The sequence below is a fragment of the Trachemys scripta genome, chromosome 5 (assembly GCF_013100865.1).
Source record: "Trachemys scripta elegans isolate TJP31775 chromosome 5, CAS_Tse_1.0, whole genome shotgun sequence".
NCBI classification, from domain to species: domain Eukaryota; kingdom Metazoa; phylum Chordata; order Testudines; family Emydidae; genus Trachemys; species Trachemys scripta.
Genome location: NC_048302.1, coordinates 24954381 through 24974644, shown reverse-complemented (window position 1 = coordinate 24974644; position 20264 = coordinate 24954381). Strand labels below are relative to the sequence as shown.

The following is a 20264-nucleotide window of genomic DNA, read 5'->3' as shown; positions in this document are numbered from 1 at the left end:
TATAAAACCATGAGTGCTCAAGGATGGATATTAATCAAATTTTCTTTAACTGCAGTTTTCTGACCCACTTAAAAAGGGCAACTGACTATTACCTCACCTAACTTTTTCTATACATTTTATTGGACCAACTTCTGTTGGTGAGAGAAATAAGCTTACACAGAGCTCTTTGTCACGTCTGGGAATACAGTCAAGTTTACATTGTCTTGGCCCCTTGACACTGGAAAGATGACTCGGCTGTGGAATTTGAGTGACAGAAGGAGGTAGTGATCAAATAAATTCAACCTGGCCAGACCAGAAGATTTTCATGTAAGTGAATGACTATTTGGAAGTATGTGGGAGTACGTCCAATTTTGGACAAGTGTAATGTAAAAACAGAATCCCTGGCAAAGCTATTAAAAGTTGCTGATGTCACTAATTGACTGCATGTTACTTACACCATTCACAAAGGGCAAAAGAAACTCCTCTGGCTGAAGGCCAGTCTGTTATCTACTGATGGCACTTAGTGGAGAAGGAAGTGTGTATCTGGATTTTGTAACAACCTCATGGATGGAAATTTGCAAAGCTGCCATCATAGTCATAAAACACTGGCCCAGAAATGAGCAAGCAGATAGAGTGGGGATACTTTAACTTCCTACAAACATTTTTTTCTTCATAAATCTCCCTACATCTGTTCAGTGGCTGCTGCTTTCCAGAGGTCCAGAATTGTGGGAGATGCTGGGCTGCAGAACGGAACATTTCTACTGGTAACTTCCTTTCTGCTAGCAGCATCTCCCACAGTTCTACCCATCCTAGGTAGCTCATGAGTCAAAGATCAGATAATGAAGTGGGATTGTTACCATCTGTCTTGCATATCATGAACAACAAATAGAGATAATTCTGTACATTAGATCAAGTTTTACAGCTTTGGAATAACTTGTCTGGTGGCAAGCAGGAGCAGAAGGGATAAGGCCAAAACACTGATACAGTTCCAAAGCTGCAGCTCAAGGAGAACAGCGAGAAGTGCAGAACTGGGGGAGATACCATTACCAGTAAGAAATTTTCTATTCCTCTCCTCAAGATCAATCATTCACTGTACAGTTCTGGCATCAGTGCATGTGTTGGAGTCAGCCAGCTATTTGGCACACTTAATCCTGCAAGCAAGTTTTAAGGGATAGCATGTGACTAATTAAGGAAAAAAAAACCTTGTTTGAGCCCATGTTTCAGCAATCTTGATATTGTTTACACTCTCCAGCAAACTGTTACTGATATAATTGTTGGGGGGAGGAGGGAAATTTCCAAAGTTGTCTTAGAATTTCAGCAATCTCTCACAAGCTATGGTTGAATGTTGCTTGGGGAAGGGAGGTTAAATTCTAATTTGATATTCCTTAAGCAACCAAGCATAGTCATTCCCTTCTCAGTTTTTCCTACGTTAGGGTAAGATACTATTGTTCCCATCATGGCCAATCCTCTAGGTTTCAAGGCTTATGATGACACTTAGAATAGAAAACCCTTGTATTTTGTTTTACAACATTTATGAATTACCGTACTCACATTTGGAAAAAAATTCAAATAGGATTGGTACTCCTAATATGTGGTCAGTTCAACTGCAACCATTGCTTCCTTATTCAAATTCTTTCAAGATAAATGCAAAACAGCCTTTTGGTGGTAAATAGCAGGTATTTATTTGAAATGAAAAATACTTAAGTACCTGAACTATTGCATTTAATCATGTATTGTAATTGTGTTACTCTACCTTTTTGCATTGGAAACAAATATACAATGAACATTCAGATATCACAGATTGCACACTAGATAGTAATTCTTCAGGCCTTTTACATAACCACCAAAAAAACCCAGATATTGGATTCTGCAATATAGTACAAAATTCCACACTCCAGTCTTAGCCAGTTATCTTCAATTTACTCCTGTTGCTGTACAAATAAGTTGCCATTTACTAGGGCTTACAAGTTAATAACAGGACAAAAAATATACATTGCACTGACACAAAAAGTCAGCTGTGTTAATAGTCATGCAACAAGTAACCAAACTTGCTGAAATTAAAAATACTTTCTAAAAACAGTTTTAACTGCATAAATATTTTGTACACAGTTCATTTACTGAAACAAAAGGAGTCTTTAAATGATACAAAGCAAAAATAATTTTCTACCAATTTTATACATAAGAAAGTGCAAAATAACTTATCTAAAGTGTTTTGCTATTGAATGTGGGCTGGAGGCAGCCAAACTCATCTTCATAAGCATGACATTACAGTTGCACACTACATACAAGTGTTAGAGTACATGAATTAATAAGTATATTACAAAGAACAAGGCCCGAGAAGACAGGTGAGGTACTCGCAGAGAATATAGACTGCTAATGTTAGTGTACTTACGTGTTTTTGCTCCAACAAACTTTTATAGGGAAAACAAAGTAGGTATGTGCATTAGAAGCTAAAAAGAAAAGACTATCCCCAATTGAACAAAACAGTTACCCACAGCACCAGCTGCCAGAGGAAATACGATGAGATGGTGTTTGTACTGCACCGCCTAAAATGCAAGAAGTTGTTTTGGAAGAGTTTGCTATACAGTGCAGGACAGGGATTAAGCCTGCAGCGTGGGTTTTATTGGTTTTCTAAACGTAAATTAAGATTAATACTACAGGATGCAGGGTGGGGTGGGGGAGGAGGGTAGCTTTTTAGTGCAGTGCCAACTGTAAAAAGTAGAACAACTAGAGATGCTTTGTACTAGTGTTGAACACAGTTAATGGTTTCAGTCAAAGTCCTGCAGTCTTAACCCAGCACGAGTTCTATAGGCAGCTTTTATTTTAGTGGCATTTAATATTTAGTTTACTTCAATCACCCCTTCTATGAGAGAAGCTCTGTGTTTCCAAGGGTTTATTGTGTTAGCTGTAAAAATTAATTTGGAACTAAGATAGTGAGGTCTCAGCCCATACAAAAACAAGTTGGAAACAAGAGGAAAAGATTTCAGTAGACTCAGGTGCATTTAAGGGTTTTAAAGCAGACAATGTACAGGTTATTAACCCATAATCTGGATTATAGCATCATAGAACTATTAATACAGAAATGTAGGCTCTCTGTACCAAAAGCATTTTTTTTTTCCTTAAAGATAAATTTGTCAAGCTGGCCATGCAAGGTAGCTACTGGCTCAACTCATCTAACTAAACCTGCATTTACTCACTCAATAGTGTGGAAGAGCTCTAAAAAAAAACCTTTTTGTTCTCTTGGGGACCTAGTATACATACCAAATCTAATTGTTACATGTTTAAGTATGTGATGGACTGTATCAAAATACCTATTTAACTTTCAGTGCATAAATGTGTTCCAGGGTAAATAGTAAAACAACACAAATCAACAAAAGCCAGGTGCTTCAGTTAACATATGACTATCTTTTGGGAAATCTCATACCATCACAGAGGTTCTAATATTTTCAATGGTGCAATTTAAGGTTTGTGTTTGATTTAGCTATATATATTCTAGGCTAGATTATGCTGTCACTCCCACATAAATTAAGATAATTCCATTGTTCCAATTACATCGCTCATGGCATATCCACTGATGCAAGTTTGGCCCGTTTCTTGTTGACTTGGGTCATATTCTCACCATTTAAAAGTATTCTCTGTTTGTGAATATACCTAAGTTTTATCACCCATTTACAAAATATACACATACGTTTAAAAAAAAACACAAAACAACAACAACCCAAAGTATGACTGTGGGCCTGTCTTCTGCAACTGTTCTACTCACTGTGGATGCCAGTGTCTGTCCCACATGGGGTGCAAAATAAATTACTGATTAAAAATACTGTAATTAAATTCATATTAAAACTTAATGGAAAACTATCAATCACTGTCTTGTCACTGAATGGTGAAGACTTAAAAGCAGTTCTGATATTAACATTATCCAGTTATTGAGCAAGGATTATGTTCAGTAGAACAAAGGTGCCAAAGAAAGAGAGACTAAATTTTATGCAAGAGAAGTTAATTTTGAGTTACATGCAAGCCAATTTCTATTTAAGAAGGTAAAAGCTGGTTCTTGCATTGCATGATTCAGCTGCTTAACTATAATAAGTACTGAACAAAACAGCAGCTGCAATGTATGTATAAAAGAGACCTTATTAAATATGAACAATGAGGTGGTAAATAGGTATAAAATGCAACTACAGAGTGTATAACTTAGTTCCTAGTTATTTTACAATTAGAATAAAATATTGCAAGTCCTATTCCCCCAAAAAGTTTTCCTTTAAAAAAAAAATCCATGTCATTTCCAAGAATAGCCTTGTTTAAATTAGGATAGTGTGGGCAACTGAAAGAACAAACATGCACAGACTGAATTTTAAACAAAAATACAAATAATGCCATTTGAGTTTTTTTTAAACATTCATATTTCAGTTGATAGATGAATAAAGATGCCACACAAAGTATAGTGGTTAGGCTCAAGTCCCATGTAACAGGCAGTTAAGTTCATATTTAGATAAAAAGGCCATTATACCTATTTACATTATACACAGTTGCTTGTGAAGAAGGCAGATTTACAACTATCTTCTAAAAAGCCTCTCCCAACCCCCAAATAAGGATGTCTACCTCCACAAGAACAGATGGTTAGTAAATGAGGATTTTTCTCTTGATAGCCAGGTTAATAGGGAGATTTGGGTACTGAAAGTTTTACTGTATTTGTGACTACCAATCCTGTCTTTCTGGTGCTTGCTGCCCATTTGAATATTTATTTGTTAGCTGTATAATTTCAATCAACATAAATGAAATCAATGATCCCTTTTTCTTTCAGTACTTAACACAGTACAAAGATAAGTGTAAACGGACAATATTCTAATCCCTTCGAAATTCACTTCACGATTCTGTAATTAATTCAGTGAGTTACTGTGGGGCTGAATTGGGATCCTGCAGAGCTTGGTCTTTAGTTTGTGTCAAAGCCTCATTAATTTCTAGGCCCCTCCTCAAAACCCCTCTCATGTTGTAGGTTGTAGTAACAGGTCTGACAGACTCTCACTGGTGATGAGATTTTCAAACGTTTGATTTCAGATTGAAATCGACTGCACCTGAAAGAGGAAAATAAAATTGTAATAGTGTTCTTCCCCTAACCACACCCTCTTATTTATAGTCCTAAAATAGCTTACAGTTAGTCAGAGCAGGGACCAAAGACAAGCTGGGGTGCAGGAGGAGGAGAGGAAACTACCTTAAAAAAATATAGCACAATTGCATTGGGAATAGAACACCTGGACCTTTGCTTGTGCAGTGACTGTACAAAACCACTACAAGAATAGTTTTAATAAGGACTAGTCCAAACAGTCTTTGTATAGATATAAGCTGTGTCCATTTCCAAGAGTTGCATCAATTTGTGACTGTTTTAGAAATGTATTGTTAATCATATTCCAATGCATGGCTTCAGTGCTCCATAGATGGAGTTAATATAGTAATTCTAGTCGAAGAAAATACAGCTTGTTTGCTTTTCCATAAAACAAGTGGGATTTAAAGTTGGTAGTTCAATTTTTAGTCAAGCTGCTGCTGCATTAATAATTTTAAAAAGACGGATGAGCCCTGTTTTTTTCTAACTATTTCCATTAAAATTGTGACACTGGTAGTGTTTCCATAATTTTTTTTTTTTTTTTTTTAAATTAAGAAACCTACATTTTTCACTTTTTAACACTCTCCTGCTAGGGTGCTTTGTACAAGGAAAACGAATGACTGCTTACTTCTGACAGAAGAGTTGTCCGCAGTTTCTGCAATGGTGACGTCTTTCCGTGAGAGAAAATCGAACTGAACAGCCCGAACAGCTGTCTCCTCCCTCATCTTTCACCCAGTGGTCAGCTGCAGACCGGCCAGGTTGGTCACTCACAGACCAGCTGAACACTCTTCCTCGACCATCGCCTACTAGAATCCTGCTATGATCCCTGCAAGAACAGGAATGGACATTCCAGCCACAACATACCAGGTTTGTTCACCGTTACAGTCTCATCACCTGTGTGCTGTACATGTCAATGACTTGTTCATACCAAATATTAAACTGAGACCAACAGAGATGGCAAACACAAATTAGCCTGGTCTTACTGGGGAATACAATTATGAGAGAGTATAACTACAAGCTGTATTAGTTATAATGAATCCGGTTTTCAGCAATGTGCTTTTTATTCCAGTACTGGAATAAACCAGTTCTAAATGGTGCTCTTCTGTCAGGTTTCACTGTATCTTAAAGAGTAACAGATTGTAGCCTCCCTCCCTCCCCCAATCCACCCACCCAAACTCATCCATTTTGAAAAACCATCTTAAGCAACAGTGTTTGGGTTACTCACTTTGAGATGCCTAGTGCTGTGATCTCTGCTGGATGTGCATTGTCTTTGCGATCAAATGCTGTGTGCATCGTTAGTTTGCTTCTAAATACTAACTGACGCTCCCATCTGTACCCTAGAAGTGGGCAGGAAAAAAGAACAGCTAAAGTCCTCTCGCTATTGCTTTGTCATCACACACCAGATTGTATTCTATCCCCATGAGAGTATGTGGGAAGGGAGAAGGAACAATCTTCCTGGAGTGGCCCTCCGGGCAGCATGTCTCCAATACAGGTCCATTCCTGACTGATGATACTTTGTCAACATTTTAATCTGTTTCACTGCACATAAGAAAGGAGAGGACTTATCCTATTATGAAGCTCTACACCAGTGTTTCCCAAAGGGAGAGGAGGAGATGCAAAGGTCTAGCCAAAGAAAGGACACTGACACAAAGGAGGTATGAATTAAAATACCCAGGTAGGCTTTTAGCACCACAGGGCAGGGCTGCAGAGCCATGACTGATTTCACTTTTTCTGTAAGATGGACTCAAGTCTTCAAAAATTTGGGAAACACTGCTTTGCATGAAGAGCTGAAATAACATGCTCCTTAATGTACTACAAGTGACACCCCCTTTACTGTCAATTTTTGAGTTATGACTAACTAACCAGAGAAGAAAATTCAGGGCTTCTGTCTGCAAAACTTTTATGCTTTAACTCAGAGTGCCTAATGCAGCAGGAACAGAAGCATACAGCCTTAAGACACATTGTTTACAACACAGAGTTAAATAAGGGAGAATGTGATTCTCATTTCATGTACCTGGTTTAAGTTTGCTGTAGTGCCGTACTTCTGCATGGTTTGGGTTTGGGTGGTTAACCTGAGCATGGGGATGTACTTTAGTTTGCCCCTCAGAATAGTTCACAAAGATAAAGCCATCTTTCTCATCCAAGCTGAGCTGGTCTGACCAACGTCTTGAGTCATCGGAGCCACTGTCTGCTGACCATGCCGCTGTCGCCCTGGATGATGATGGTACAGGCCTGTGGCTGGTGCTGTTTGGTTGACTCTGGCTCTCCTGTGGTTTAGTGTCCTGACTGATACACTGATCATCTGCTTCAGAGTCACTGCTGTCCTCATCCTGGGCTTCCTGCCCTATTTTATATGGCACAAGAGAATAGAAAAAGTTAGCACAACAGTATTTCTCTCTCATTCTTTTATAAAGTTGCATTGCTGCAACATCTACAGAAGAACCTAGTGGGTGTAACTGGAGTCATTCCTGTAATCACAGACAGGTATATCATCAAAGCAGTGCAAGGTTCTAGCTATGTGTGACCCATATATATCCGCAGCATGGGGCAGGGGTTGCTTGCTGGAGGATTCTCAGTGATTTGAAGTCTTTAAATCATGATTTGGGGACTTCAACAGCTGAGTCAAGGGAAAGAATTCTTCCAGGAGTGGGTGGGTCAGCTTTTGTGGCCCACATCATGTGGGAGGTCAGACTAGATGATCATAATGGTCCCTTCTGCCCTTAGAGTCTATATCAGTGGCTATCACACAGCTAATCTGTGTCCCACTGAATATTCACCCCATAAAACTACAAGATTACCTACACTCTGCTAATTGCCTGGAAATACCACTTCTCGAGAGATACTGGATCGGATTTTCAAAAATGCTTAATTGACTTCCAAGGGTATTTGTGCTCCTAAATCACTTAAGTGATTTTGAAAATTCCACTCATCTCTTTCACTGGATTTCTACCCCAAGATCTAAAACTTAGTTACACTCGTCCAACTCTGATTCAGCCAAACTGAGGCTGCAGGCTTGCAAGCTGTGTCAGGGAAGACATTGCTCTTTCAGTATCCTCCTCCTCCATGACTCTTGTGTGACAGGAATTCATTTTCCCATCCTATCATTGTAGCATAGAAGCAGCAACCACTTACATGCACCACCCCAACCCTGAATTTTACAGTTCTAAATCCTGTATTTAAAAAATTCATTATTTTACATGTACATACCACAATGCTTGACGGAAAAAGAAACAGGAGCGATAATTTCAGTAGTTTACAGCTGGTGTGATACAGAACTACCGAGATTAGTTCACCTTTAATAGTCATTCTAAAGTTTTAAAATCAGTATTAAAAAAACCCCATGTCTAAGATCCCAGCTGCCTACTCTTATTTCAATGGGTTATGTTTGTAGCATTTTTTAATAATCACAGTGACTGCTAGGCACTGCTGTATAATTAGGGTGAGGGGTTAATGGAAAATGCATGGGGATATGATAAAGTCCTGGCAGGTGAAAAGTTCAGTTTAATAAACAACCCTGACAATGACTTTAAATTCAGATTTATTCAAATGTCCCTTAGAGTACCTACAGTTAAGAGATTTTAGTTACTTTTACACAGGGGGTACTTACATTTGATCTCACAAGACATCTTAATCGAACATTTATTTTGAATATGAAGATGAAAAGATAGCCATCAAGAAAATGGCCATAGTTAGTGAGCACTGAATTATTTGTGAAGACAAGAATAGTATCTGCTCCCAGTAGTGTAACTCTGCTTTTTTTTTTTAAAAAAAGTATGCTCTATGAATAGGTTTTGGCTCAGGTATCTTATGTTCCTGTTTATAGGGAAGGAAATGATTAACTGTTTGTTACTGTTTTTTTTTTTTTTTTTTTTTTTTTTAATACATCCACCATTAACAGTGCAAACTGCATAAAGGGATCAGATAATATGAGCTGGATTTTTTATATTAACCCAGGATGGCCACATGTGGCTCTCCAGAGGTTAACATGCGGCTCCTTGTATAAGCACCGACTCTGGGGCTGGAGCTACAGGCGCCAACTTTCCAATGTGCCGGGGGGTGCTCACTGCTCAACCCCTGGCTCTGCCCCCACTCCACCCCTTCCTGCCCCCTCCCCGGAGGCTGCTGTGCCCTTGCTCCTCCCCCTCCCCTTCCCCCCCAGAGCCTCCTGCATGCCACAAAACAGCTGATCGGGCGGTGCAGGGAGGGATAGGGTGGCTGCTGATGGGGGGGCTGCTGACCTATTACTGTGGCTCTTTGGCAATGTACATTGGTAAATTATGGCTCCTTCTCAGGCTCAGGTTGGCCACCCCTGTATTATCCCATGTATAAAACAGGAGTAACCATTGAAGTCAATGGAATTACACAGGTGTGAAAGGAGAATCAAGTCTTCTCTCTATTAGTAGACACAAAATGTGTGCTGTATCATGGTCTAAAATGTGTATCACCATTCCTGCGTTTTACAGCTATAGTATTTTACCAAAGTACTGAGACAATGAAACAAAACAAAAGCAAAACACCTATTTGTGCTTCTGGACAATCCTCTTGTATTTCCAGGATCTCCACAGGCTCCGGAGCTGGTGTTTCAGGTACTTGCAAAAATTCCATCCGCCAGAACTTTGGTGTGGGAGGGGGAAACAGAGGAAGAGACGCATAAGATAAAACACTTATATCTTTATAGGTTGCCTATAAAATACTTTATGAACTAAGTCACAGTATAAGAGCAGAATATCCACATTGCCCATCACCATTTACACTATAAATCCACTTCTTAGGGGGTAGGTACCACAGTGGGTTCCCACCTTTGGAAATCAAACCTGGATCACAAATGAATGAATTCTGCAGCATCACCACCTATGGCAATTTGACATGAGCAAGTCTCTGCTTAGGGATTGCTTCAGAACAGGAGAGTTGCAAGTGGAGATACAGAGCTGTCTACTAGCTCTCTCCTTCTGCAAGAAAAACTGGCCCACTGAAGTCTTGCAAAAAAAAAAAAAATTAGGGAATGAGCTCCTTAGTCTTCAGGCAAAAAAGTAGTTCAGCAGTAACCAAAACAGATTGGAAAGGGGTTAAAATTTAAAAACACAGACACTGATAGCTGTCAATTATCATGTCACCACACACGCATCAAAAAGCAAAAGGAAAAAAAACCAGCGTGCTACAGACTGTCAGTCCAGAAAGGGCTGTGTCTCTCTGCAGTTTACATCTATACTTTCTCTGCAACTTCGATGTTATTTTAAATCCCTGGACGACCCCTAGTGCGAGTACCTAAGCAGAGACTCCTGCTACTTACTCGGACCACTCCGTCTGAATGTCCTGTCACTATGACGTTTTGTGTATCCCACTCGTTCATCTCAGACACGCAGCAGCATAGGATTTGCTGGCTCCGCCCAGTGAAAGTGTTCACGCTCACAACAGGGTTTCCATTAATACTCCACACGTGGATGTAAGTGCCAGCACATGACACAATATCACCCTAACAAAGGGAATAAAACCCAAATCCTTTAAATTTCAATCAGGATCTTGGGCATTTACAAAGATACTTCATTTGAGCAGAAACATAGGATAAGATTTTTTTTTAATGGGTGCTTAAAGTTAGACTCCTAATCCATATTTAGACATTTGAAGAGGTATCCTGATTTTCTGAAGTGTTGAGCACCTAGCAGGCCTCTGATTTAGGTACTTAAATACAGGCTTCGGGAGCCTAACTTTAGGCATCCATTTTTGAAAACCTATGTCAGAGAAATACAAACCTCACGGAGACCTATGATATGTAGGTAATGTAGTAAGTTGATTTGATCTCGATCCCAACATCTTCCATGGCAGGACTATTCACAACAGTACAGGTTCAGTAGCTCGTCCAGTCTAGGTTTACATGTCCCAACCTATGGGGCTTCCTTTTCTGGCTTGCAGCTTTATACTACATTAACCCTCACTTGTTATCTTGAAAAAGGAGTTCAGGCTTGTTTTCACTCTAAGTTACCTTGCGTTACCCTAGCACTAAACTCCAACTAAAGATGTGTGTGTGAGGACAGGAGTCAGGTTAGGAGCAACACTCGATTTATACCCCAAGCTAACACTGCAGTGAAGACAGGCCCTTAGTATCTCAGGGTTGATGCTTATAACAGAGCAATCTTCACTACTCCATCATGCAGAGGGATAGGTCATAGTAGTTGCTATTTCAATACTATAGGATTTTATTAGGGTTACCATATTTTAATTTTTAAAAAGGAGGACACTCCATGGGGCCCCAGCCCCGCCCCAGCCCCACCCCAACTCTGCCCCTTCCCCTGAATGCTCTGCCCCCTGCTCCTCCTCCTCCCCTGCTTCCCGCGAATCAAATGTTCGCGGGAAGCCTGAAACAGGGAGGCAGCAGGTAAGCTGGGCTGGGGTGCGGTGCGGCGCAGTCCGGCCCACTGGCTCCTTCCGGTGGCCAGCCAGCCCAGGCCAAGAGGCTCTGGCCCCGGCGTCTCCCACCCAGCTCGGCTCGGGTCCTGGGGCGCCGGCCCCTGGCCAAGTGCTTGCGCCCCCGGCCGAGCACCGCTGGGCCCGCCCTCCCTATTTTCCCGGACACGTCCGGCTTTTTGGGATTTCCCCCCGGACGGGGATTTGAGGCCCAAAAAGCCAGACATGTCTGGGAAAATCCAGACGTATGGTAACCCTAGATTTTATGATATGTTGCCCTTTCTTTATGATTGAATAGACTCCCTTCACTGCACGAGTATTCCTCTTTTGGACTACACTGCTCAACAAGCATTTCACATTTTCACTAGGGTCCAAATTTCATTAGGTGGTTTGGAAGCAGCCAGTTACATGGCTTTTGGGAGTAAGTTGTACAAATATCCCCAAAGCCGCTGAAGAGTTTTATGCTTTCCTTTTGTTTGAAAAATATATGGTTCTGCTTAAAATATGTAACAGTATAAAAAGGACTTACATTAACAATGCTGTAGATATGTACATGCTTTGGAACTCGTGTGCACACATTCAAATAAAATCAATTAAAAAAGAAATTGGATTGACCTGCATGAAAAAGCCTTTTGTTATCTTGTCAGAAAAACAGTTTAGGAAAGTCTTAGTTATAATATGAATGTTTAAGTTTCTGAACATACATCATGCAGTGTATTGGTTCTTACCGTTAATTCATTTATACAAAGTGCTGATACTGGAGCCCTGTGACCTCGGAGCTGTGTTAGAAATGATAATTTGTTCAAATCCCATATGATGCAGGTACGGTCACGTGATCCACTCACAATTATGTGATAAGCTAGTGATGCTGTTGAGCATGTGACAGTATCAGTATGACCAAGCAATGCCTAAGAACAAAACCAAACAAAAATCACTGACAATTTAAAAATCAAGATTGGATGTTTTTCTAAAAGATCTGCTCTAGGGATTATTTTGGGGAATTTCTATGGCCTGTGTTAAACAGGAGGTCAGACTAGATGATCACCATGGTCCCTTCTGGCTTTGGAATCTATGAGGCGCAGCACAGAGTATATATTTTAAGCACAGGAATTCACTACAGTACATCAATTCATGCACATGGAATGGAGAATTTATTTAGATAAACTGGGACTTTAAAAAAGCAAATGATACATGTTTAAGATATAAATGGATTTTAGATAATAGGAGTATTTAAAAAAGAAGGGTTTTACAGTATACTGCAAATTGTCAACCATAACATTCTGACCATTTTATTCAGTTTCTTGCATAATTGCCTTTAGTACAGACTCATAACAAGACACATTATTAGGCTACTAGCACACACCGTGAGGGTGTGGTTCACCTGAGAACTGCACCAATAATCTAGTAATACTCAACAGGGCGCAGTTGATTGCACATACATATATGACATATACACAGTATGAGCTCATTCATTTAAAAAAAACAAACGCACACCCTATTCAATTTATAGAGGTTTTGTGAAATAGCCTTCCACAATGAAACACAGTTCCTAAAAGACACACAAAAGAAAACTCCAGGGAAAAGTTATAAACACATTTCTCTCCCCTCGTTTTATTATTTTAAAAAAGTTTGACCCCTTCTGCTTCCTCCAAGCCCATACCAGGATCTCAGCTGTCTATTTTCAGTATCAGTGTATGTTCCAGTGGCCATTTAAAATTTGCTATAATATAGCTCAACTGTGAATATTAGATAGCTCCCTATTTAATTATTATAATAGAAAATTAGTTAAAAAGGAACTTTGGGCCATAAACTGACTGAAAAAGCAGCTGGCAAAATGGAAGCAGGGGAAGATCAGAAGAGTAATTTTCTCCTCTGAAAACACTCCTGCCTTTACATCTTACTGTTATCCAAACAAGAACCCCAGAACAGCTCTGATTCAGGTTTTTAGTTAACTTAAAAGTTAGCTTTTCTAGTGCTCTAGATTGCCCAGCCTGAAGCAGCAGAGACTAGAGGAAATATTATCTTTTCCTGTAGGGATCCCAGCTGTGCACTGCTAGGAGTTGGTGTACCACAGTCCTCACCAATGTAGTAAAATGGCCACTCAGGCCATGGCTTTGGATAATGAGTGTTACACACCCTACTCTAGTATCAAATGAAAGTTATTTTAATTAACTTGTGTATTTGTTCTCACAAGTTAGTTAAATTGTACCTCATGAAACACTCATGGTTATAAAGATGAGTTACCTAGAACTATGAAATACCATTTGTACAACACTTGGGAGTTGATTCAGTGGTGCAGGAGATTTTATGCTAATTTAGAGATAGTTGGCTTAGTCTAAGTATGTTATCCAAAAAGCAATGTACTGAGGCAACAAAGCAAGAAACATCATAAAACTTTTCTAAGCAAATACACCCTGTTCCCCCAACACAGCACTACCAGGTTTTTGCCCTAAAACCATTATTTTCAGTTAAGTAGAAAATGTCAAATTTTGAAGAGAAGGAGTAAAAGATTTCAGTAAAAGGGGTCTGATAATTCAAATGGTATTGGAGAGTCTATCTGTGAATTTTGCAAGTTGCTGGATGCTATTTGTGCAAATAGGTTAAAAAAATTAGTGCTTACACACCATGCAGTATTTCAGAAAAGTGTTCTCTCCCCACCCACAGGAACACTTTCCAGTGACAAAATACCTTCATATTTTCACCTCCCCAAAAAACACTTTTTGCTTGGGGTTCTTTTTAAAGCAAGCTACTGTTTCAGCTCCAGAGTGGTTTTAATCAGTGACTCTAGAATGGTAATCTGTTCAGTTGGAAGTCCTACTGCAATGTGGAGCCACTGAGTCCCCTCCCTTCTTCCTCCGACCTTGGAACGTGATTTTATTTATTTATTTTTTACCTGTTTCAAAGTGAGTGTTTTAGCTTTTTCTTTGGAGGTGCCCATCTCCCACACACAAACCACCGTGCTTATTCCTCCAGTGATGACCAGTTTGGGGTTTGGACAGATTGCACACAGAATCTGTCCCCATTCTGACAAACATTCATAAACAATCACTGCCTACAAAATAAAAAATAAAGACAAAGTGAAGAAGGCATACAGAAAGTGAAGGAGGCATAAATCTAGTCTTGCAAGTTTTTTGTTGTTAGCATTAGTCTTTTCAAGGAAATTTCAGCACACTGTCATTTAACTGATCTTTTTCCACCAATAACTGAACTCAAAAGTTGGGTCAGAAGAAATATATGAAAGTAACTTCAGTTAAAAGAAAATTATTTACATAGTTTGAATGCCAAGAAACAAACAAAACACAATTTACAACTGTTTAGGATTTAAGATTAATCTATACTAAATGTTTATCATGCAATTAAATTGGAAACAATGCCAAAGCATATAGTGAGAACGTTACATATTTGTTCCCGATGAGCACTGGTGCTTGCAGTTAAAACAGTTGTTTTCCTTCTCTCAACTCCCCTCCCATCCTGCTGCAATTCCCAGACTAGTAGTCATTATCAGGCAATACTGACCACTTCTCCAGTAGCACACAAAAGGGTTGTTTTTGGCCGAAATAGGCCTGAACAAGAGCCAATCAGATGCGCCTGAACGTTAAGAAATCTGGATCCTGACCTGGATTTTAGGGATCAGGTTCCTTGCCAGGGCCAAATCCTGCATCTATATCATACAACAGGCAAGGCTACCAGATCGAGCCTATTATTCTAGGTATTCATTAATGTACAAGAAATAACCATCGCTGCCCCAGTGAGCTAACAATCTAGAAGACAAGACAAAACAGGAGTATGAAAGAAACAAGTGAAACAAAAAAATAGGATGTGTACAATTCTTAAGCCAATCAGGAGCATCAGTTGCATCTCACCACCTGCCTAACCTTAGCAGGTTGCAGTTTTCTCAAGAGTGTGTTACATTTCTCTTCTTGCCGTAAATGGGAATTTGCCTGAGTAAGAATTCAATAAAAAGCGAGTCTGATCTTCAATTTTTGGCCCCTAGTTTACTCAGGAGAAAGTCTCTCTCTTGTTTGGGTTTTCATTCTACCACCTTCAGCGCCAATTTCTGCCACAAGATGGTGCCACATGGGATACTGTAGATTTACTGTAGAAACCCTGCAGTTCGTTCTTGTTCATTGTGTTATGGAAATTAACTTTTTAGTAGCAATAGGTAAACTTGATTTTCCTATCATTCTTCAGGTGAAGACTTCAGCATAAATACAGCACAGACAAAATTCTTTCCCTTGTATGTACAATATATTTTCGGAGTTAGATTTTAGTAAAGAACACATACTAGAACATCAGGAAAACTTAAAATTCAGATCACAAACCTTGTCTGACTCATACGTTCCCAGTCTACAGCTGAGGTCCGCATAGCCCCAAGCAAAAGTTTTATTCCAGGTAGGTGGAATGAGAACCTTATTTTGCTCTACTGCCAGAATTCCTTTATCTGTGCAAACTATCTGTCCCACAGGCTCCTTGAGTTCTGAATAACAAACAACAATGTGTTTTATGTTACTGCAAACACACAAAAGCACAACCCTTACATAAGCCTCACTGTATAATACTGTTTGTAATTATGTGACAGCCCCCTCTGATCACAGTACAAATACCATGATGCACCATAGAAACTGAAATCGCACACTGCTTATATTATATCAGTTTAAACAGTAATGATGTCACTTGTGCTGTAATCCTATCAACTCACACAGCTAGACACTATCAGTATTTGGACAGATCTCCTAGGGATGCCTAGGTACTGGCACTTCCATAGGTGACACTCTTCCCTCTGAATCAGTAAGGGACACTGGGTTGCTGGACGTGGTCTTTCAGACAAAACATAGAAGTAAGAGCCTGAATACTTGTGGTCATTAAAGTACTTGTGGTCATGATTTTTTTTGTACAGCAAAAACATTGATTCTAAAATCCCAGCCAAATAATTTCATATGCCACATTTCAAATTTGATTATTATAGTCTGCCTGCCTAGCATTTCCAAATAGAGATGGCTATTCTTCAGTTGCTCTCTTAGGTGACAGTATGGCGTTGCTGTGCTCTGTTAAACAGCTGCTCCTTTTCTACCCCAGAGGTGGAGCTTTTCAATCGTGAATGAAGTGATCACTATAATATCCCTTACCTAACTCACAGCGAGTTAATGTTTGTAAAGTGTTTAATATCTTCAGCTGGAAAACGTAATATACGTGCTAAATATAATTTATTAATGAATATTTTAGAACACGTCAGTATAAACCCAATTACATTTAAAAATGAGGTATTAACTATTTTGATAATTTTACTATCTTCTTGTGGTTGAAAAAATTAAAGCCAGACATGAGCTGGACGTGACACTATTGCTTCTGTGTGCTATTGCCAGTACCCAAAATGTTCCTTGGAAGTCTTGAGAAAGCACTTTTCTCCCATGTTAACACACAAAAACTGAGGTTACGTGGGGCATTCGCTAGATTTAAACATTTTAGGTTGTAGGCGGGGCACCTCAGTAGCAGGTTCTCAGCTCTGGAATTTGCTTCCCTTGACGGTTTCAGACAGTTTGTTGAAATTAAACACAAGGTGTTAACTTTTAGGATGTGGCTTAAGGCTCATTCTTTCCCCTTCAGGCATTGTCCATGAAACAGTTAAATTTAGTTAAAATTGGTACAGCTTTCTTGCATAGAAAAGGCCTAAGGCAAGTGGAATTGGGGCCTCTCGAATCTTAGAGGATTGAAGTGTTAAATCTGGAGGTCTAGTGGAGTATGAAACCCAAGTGGTAAGAAAAATCAGAAAAAGGAACATTTATTTAGCAAGAACTATGAACACTCTAGCAAGAGACCAGGAGTAAGTACCGTGGTGAGTTTTACCTTTTACAGGTGCAAGGGAAGGCCTCAGGTTGTCTAAATGATGAAAAAAGATCTTGTCACTTGTGAAACCTGGGGGGACAGACATTCCAACTGCCTCTCCATTGATTCGGCTTCTAACTCGCTTTGGTGGGTGTGGTTTTTTAAATAGCTGCAATATGTGGGTTAGGAAATAAAACACGAGTTAGTGACAAGATTATAGATTCTCATCAGTGAAGACTTTTAAAGTTTACCAACAGTATCAGATTTACTGTAAAAAAAAAATCTATAAATTAGCAAATGTACATAAAGTTCCTCTTATATAAATGTTTTTGTTAAATATTCAAGAAAAATACAAACCCAAACTAGAATGCAATGAGCGATTTTCCTTTTTAGAAAACAATTAAAATAGCCAAGTTGCTGTTTAAAGTGATTTTACATTCTTATTTCAGACAAAAAGAGAACTTCCTTTTGGCTTTGTAACAAACTGCTGATGCAGCAGTATCATAATATTGCTATCAGTATGATAAATAGACAGGTAACAAATATTGAAGAATGCATCTAGTTTTCAGAAGTCTCTGCTGAAAAATCCAGGGCAAAAATAAGTTATTCTCCATCCTTTCATTTACTACTGTTGTTGGATTTTTACATTTAAAGTATGCAGAATGAATGAGCAAAATTCTCTGTTGTTGAGGTTATTAAAATCAGCTTCCTCTATAGTGCAGTCTGTGTTCTGGAACGTATGTTCTTTGAATGTAAGGCAGCTATATCTTACTATAAAGATTGAGCTTTTGAACCCTGTCGGCCAAGGTATATCCAGTTTACAAGTGCATGTTTCAATGGGTAGGAACAACCTATCATTGGATTAAGGACCACCTCTAAACTGCTAGCTAATAGCAGAGGGCAATTTTGTGAAGGGAAGCTAGATAAATGAATTTAGATCTATGACTATTACTACATTTATTATAATCTGAACTACAAACTGGTACTTTTTCAAAGTTAAACTACATAAATATATCCCACAAACACCAGGCCACGCTGTTGGAATAACACAGACAATCAAAGGGTAGAAAAAAGTCTGAGTGGGCAGGGAGGAGTTGATTACAGATGACACAGAAGAATCAGATTCTGCCTCATGATTGTTCTCAGCCAATCGTGTGATGATGAGTCAGTAATTTTCCAAAGTTTACCACCTTCCGTGTCAACACTGATCTCTCGAGCAACGTTAAGCAATTGGACTGTGGTTGGAAATGGCCCATCAGAGGTGAAGACATAAATGCTCCATGTTCACCAAAATATAAAGTCAATATAAATACTCCATTTCTCTGATACTATATTTCCAATGGTACTATAGTACCATTTCTCGGGTACTATATATATGCTACATATTGTATGTACTTTCACATAATAAACATTTTATTTAGAAATGTCTTGTAACCTCCCTTATGGCCATAATTTCTTTTAAAATTATATTGAAAAGGGGAGAGCAAACTACCATTTATTTTCATATTGGCTTTGTTTCATTTCAGTCACTACACAGCCACCACCTGTTCAGTAATTCTTTCCAGGATAATTTACCAAGAAAGTTGGGGAGCTTTTGAGGCTGCCAGCCCCTGCAGCACATTGGTGTGTGCTTTCTTGTAAATTTAAGATGTCTATAATTAAATATTTATTAACATCAGGGCCTCAAATCCAATAAAATTTTAAGACTCTTCTTAAAAATCTCTCTTCTACCAGACTTAAACTAAATTTATTAAATCTTACTTCTTTGGTCCCACATATAGCACTAGCATGATGATGGTAAACATAAGAGGAAAAAGCCCCACTGTCAGTACAGTAAAAATACATATAAAACCAACAGTGAGAGCTAGGTGAGGGAGAGATGTTGGAGGAAGATTCAAGAACAAAGACTGGGTTAGCAGTTCATTAAGCATTTTTTCAAGAAGAAAAAAATAGGGCAATTAGGACCCATCTGGAGTGGGCAATTATGTGAGGGATAGGCACGGGGTCTAGTGAAGGGGTGGGCAAACTATGGCACGGGGGCCGCATCCGGCCCTTCAGACATTTTAATCCGGCCCTTGAGCTCCTGAGGGGGAGTGGGGTCAGGGGCTTGCCCTGCTCGGCACATGCCATGACTCCGCGTGGCTCCCGGAAGCAGTGGCATGTCCCCCCTCTAGCTCCTATGCGTGGGGGAGCCAAGGGGCTCCGCACGCTGCCTCTGCTCCAAGCGCCACCCCCGCAGCTCCCATTGGCCAAGAACCATGAGCATTCATTGAGCAATTTCCATACCCAGATATGGCCCTCAGGCCAAAAAATTTGCCCACTCCTGGTCTAGTGGGGAACATCCAAAGTTCCAGACTAGCATCCACATTTTACGATGCTTATCTAAACTTTAAATATTGAGGAATTTCCCCTCACTGGTTTTCTATATATTTTTGCTATACTGACAATTGGGTTTGCTGCACTTATGATTTTGAAATATGACAGACTGATGCAACCTACACTATTCTTCTGCCACCTTTGGGAAGGTATTAAAAGTACTTGTATATTCCCCAGTCCAAGCATGGGAAATACCTGCGGATATCAATAATATCTCACCTAATGGTAACAAAGCAAAAGGAAACTTTTCAGGGGATACTTATTGTACCTATTGGCAAACCCAAACTCCTTTATCCAAGGGAAATACAATAAACTTTGCTTTTAAGTATTTAATAATTTACAATGACCTTTCAAAGAGAATTTCACCACCCTTCAAAGCTTCAATCCTTTTTGTTTTTAAAGGTTGCCTCTAAATTCTGCCAGTTCAATTCTAGCTAGTGACTTATGCCAGCCCTGCCAGAACCAATGTTTTTAAAGCAATTATTTAATAATTTATTTTCAACAGCTACAGTACAAAGAAGAAGAACATAAGAACGGCCATCCTGGGTCAGACTAAAGGTCCATCTAGCCCAGTATCCTGTCTTCG

At 39.4% G+C, this 20264-nt stretch overlaps 1 protein-coding gene and 1 long non-coding RNA gene across 6 annotated transcripts in view; one reads left to right on the top strand and one right to left on the bottom strand.

The window, feature by feature from the left end:
* Window positions 1–895: 895 nt before the first annotated feature.
* Window positions 896–20217, top strand: LOC117878414. The gene is made up of 3 exons (XR_004645971.1): window positions 896–1028; window positions 5671–5944; window positions 20184–20217. It is a non-coding gene; the product is annotated as an uncharacterized LOC117878414 (long non-coding RNA).
* Window positions 1637–20264, bottom strand: part of WDFY3 (WD repeat and FYVE domain containing 3) — a 300207-nt gene continuing 281579 nt past the window's right edge. For 4 of the 5 annotated variants that reach the window (XM_034772580.1, XM_034772579.1, XM_034772581.1 and 1 more), the window contains 10 exons: window positions 17324–17471; window positions 15802–15956; window positions 14373–14531; window positions 12208–12387; window positions 10368–10550; window positions 9595–9691; window positions 7092–7421; window positions 6303–6414; window positions 5706–5903; window positions 1637–5051 (listed from right to left, as the gene is read on the bottom strand). In XM_034772580.1, coding sequence (XP_034628471.1) covers window positions 4931–5051; window positions 5706–5903; window positions 6303–6414; window positions 7092–7421; window positions 9595–9691; window positions 10368–10550; window positions 12208–12387; window positions 14373–14531; window positions 15802–15956; window positions 17324–17471 — 1683 coding nt within the window. In that variant the 3' untranslated portion in view covers window positions 1637–4930. The remainder of the gene's footprint in view (window positions 5052–5705; window positions 5904–6302; window positions 6415–7091; window positions 7422–9594; window positions 9692–10367; window positions 10551–12207; window positions 12388–14372; window positions 14532–15801; window positions 15957–17323; window positions 17472–20264) is intronic. The other variant, XM_034772583.1, reaches the window with a different exon arrangement.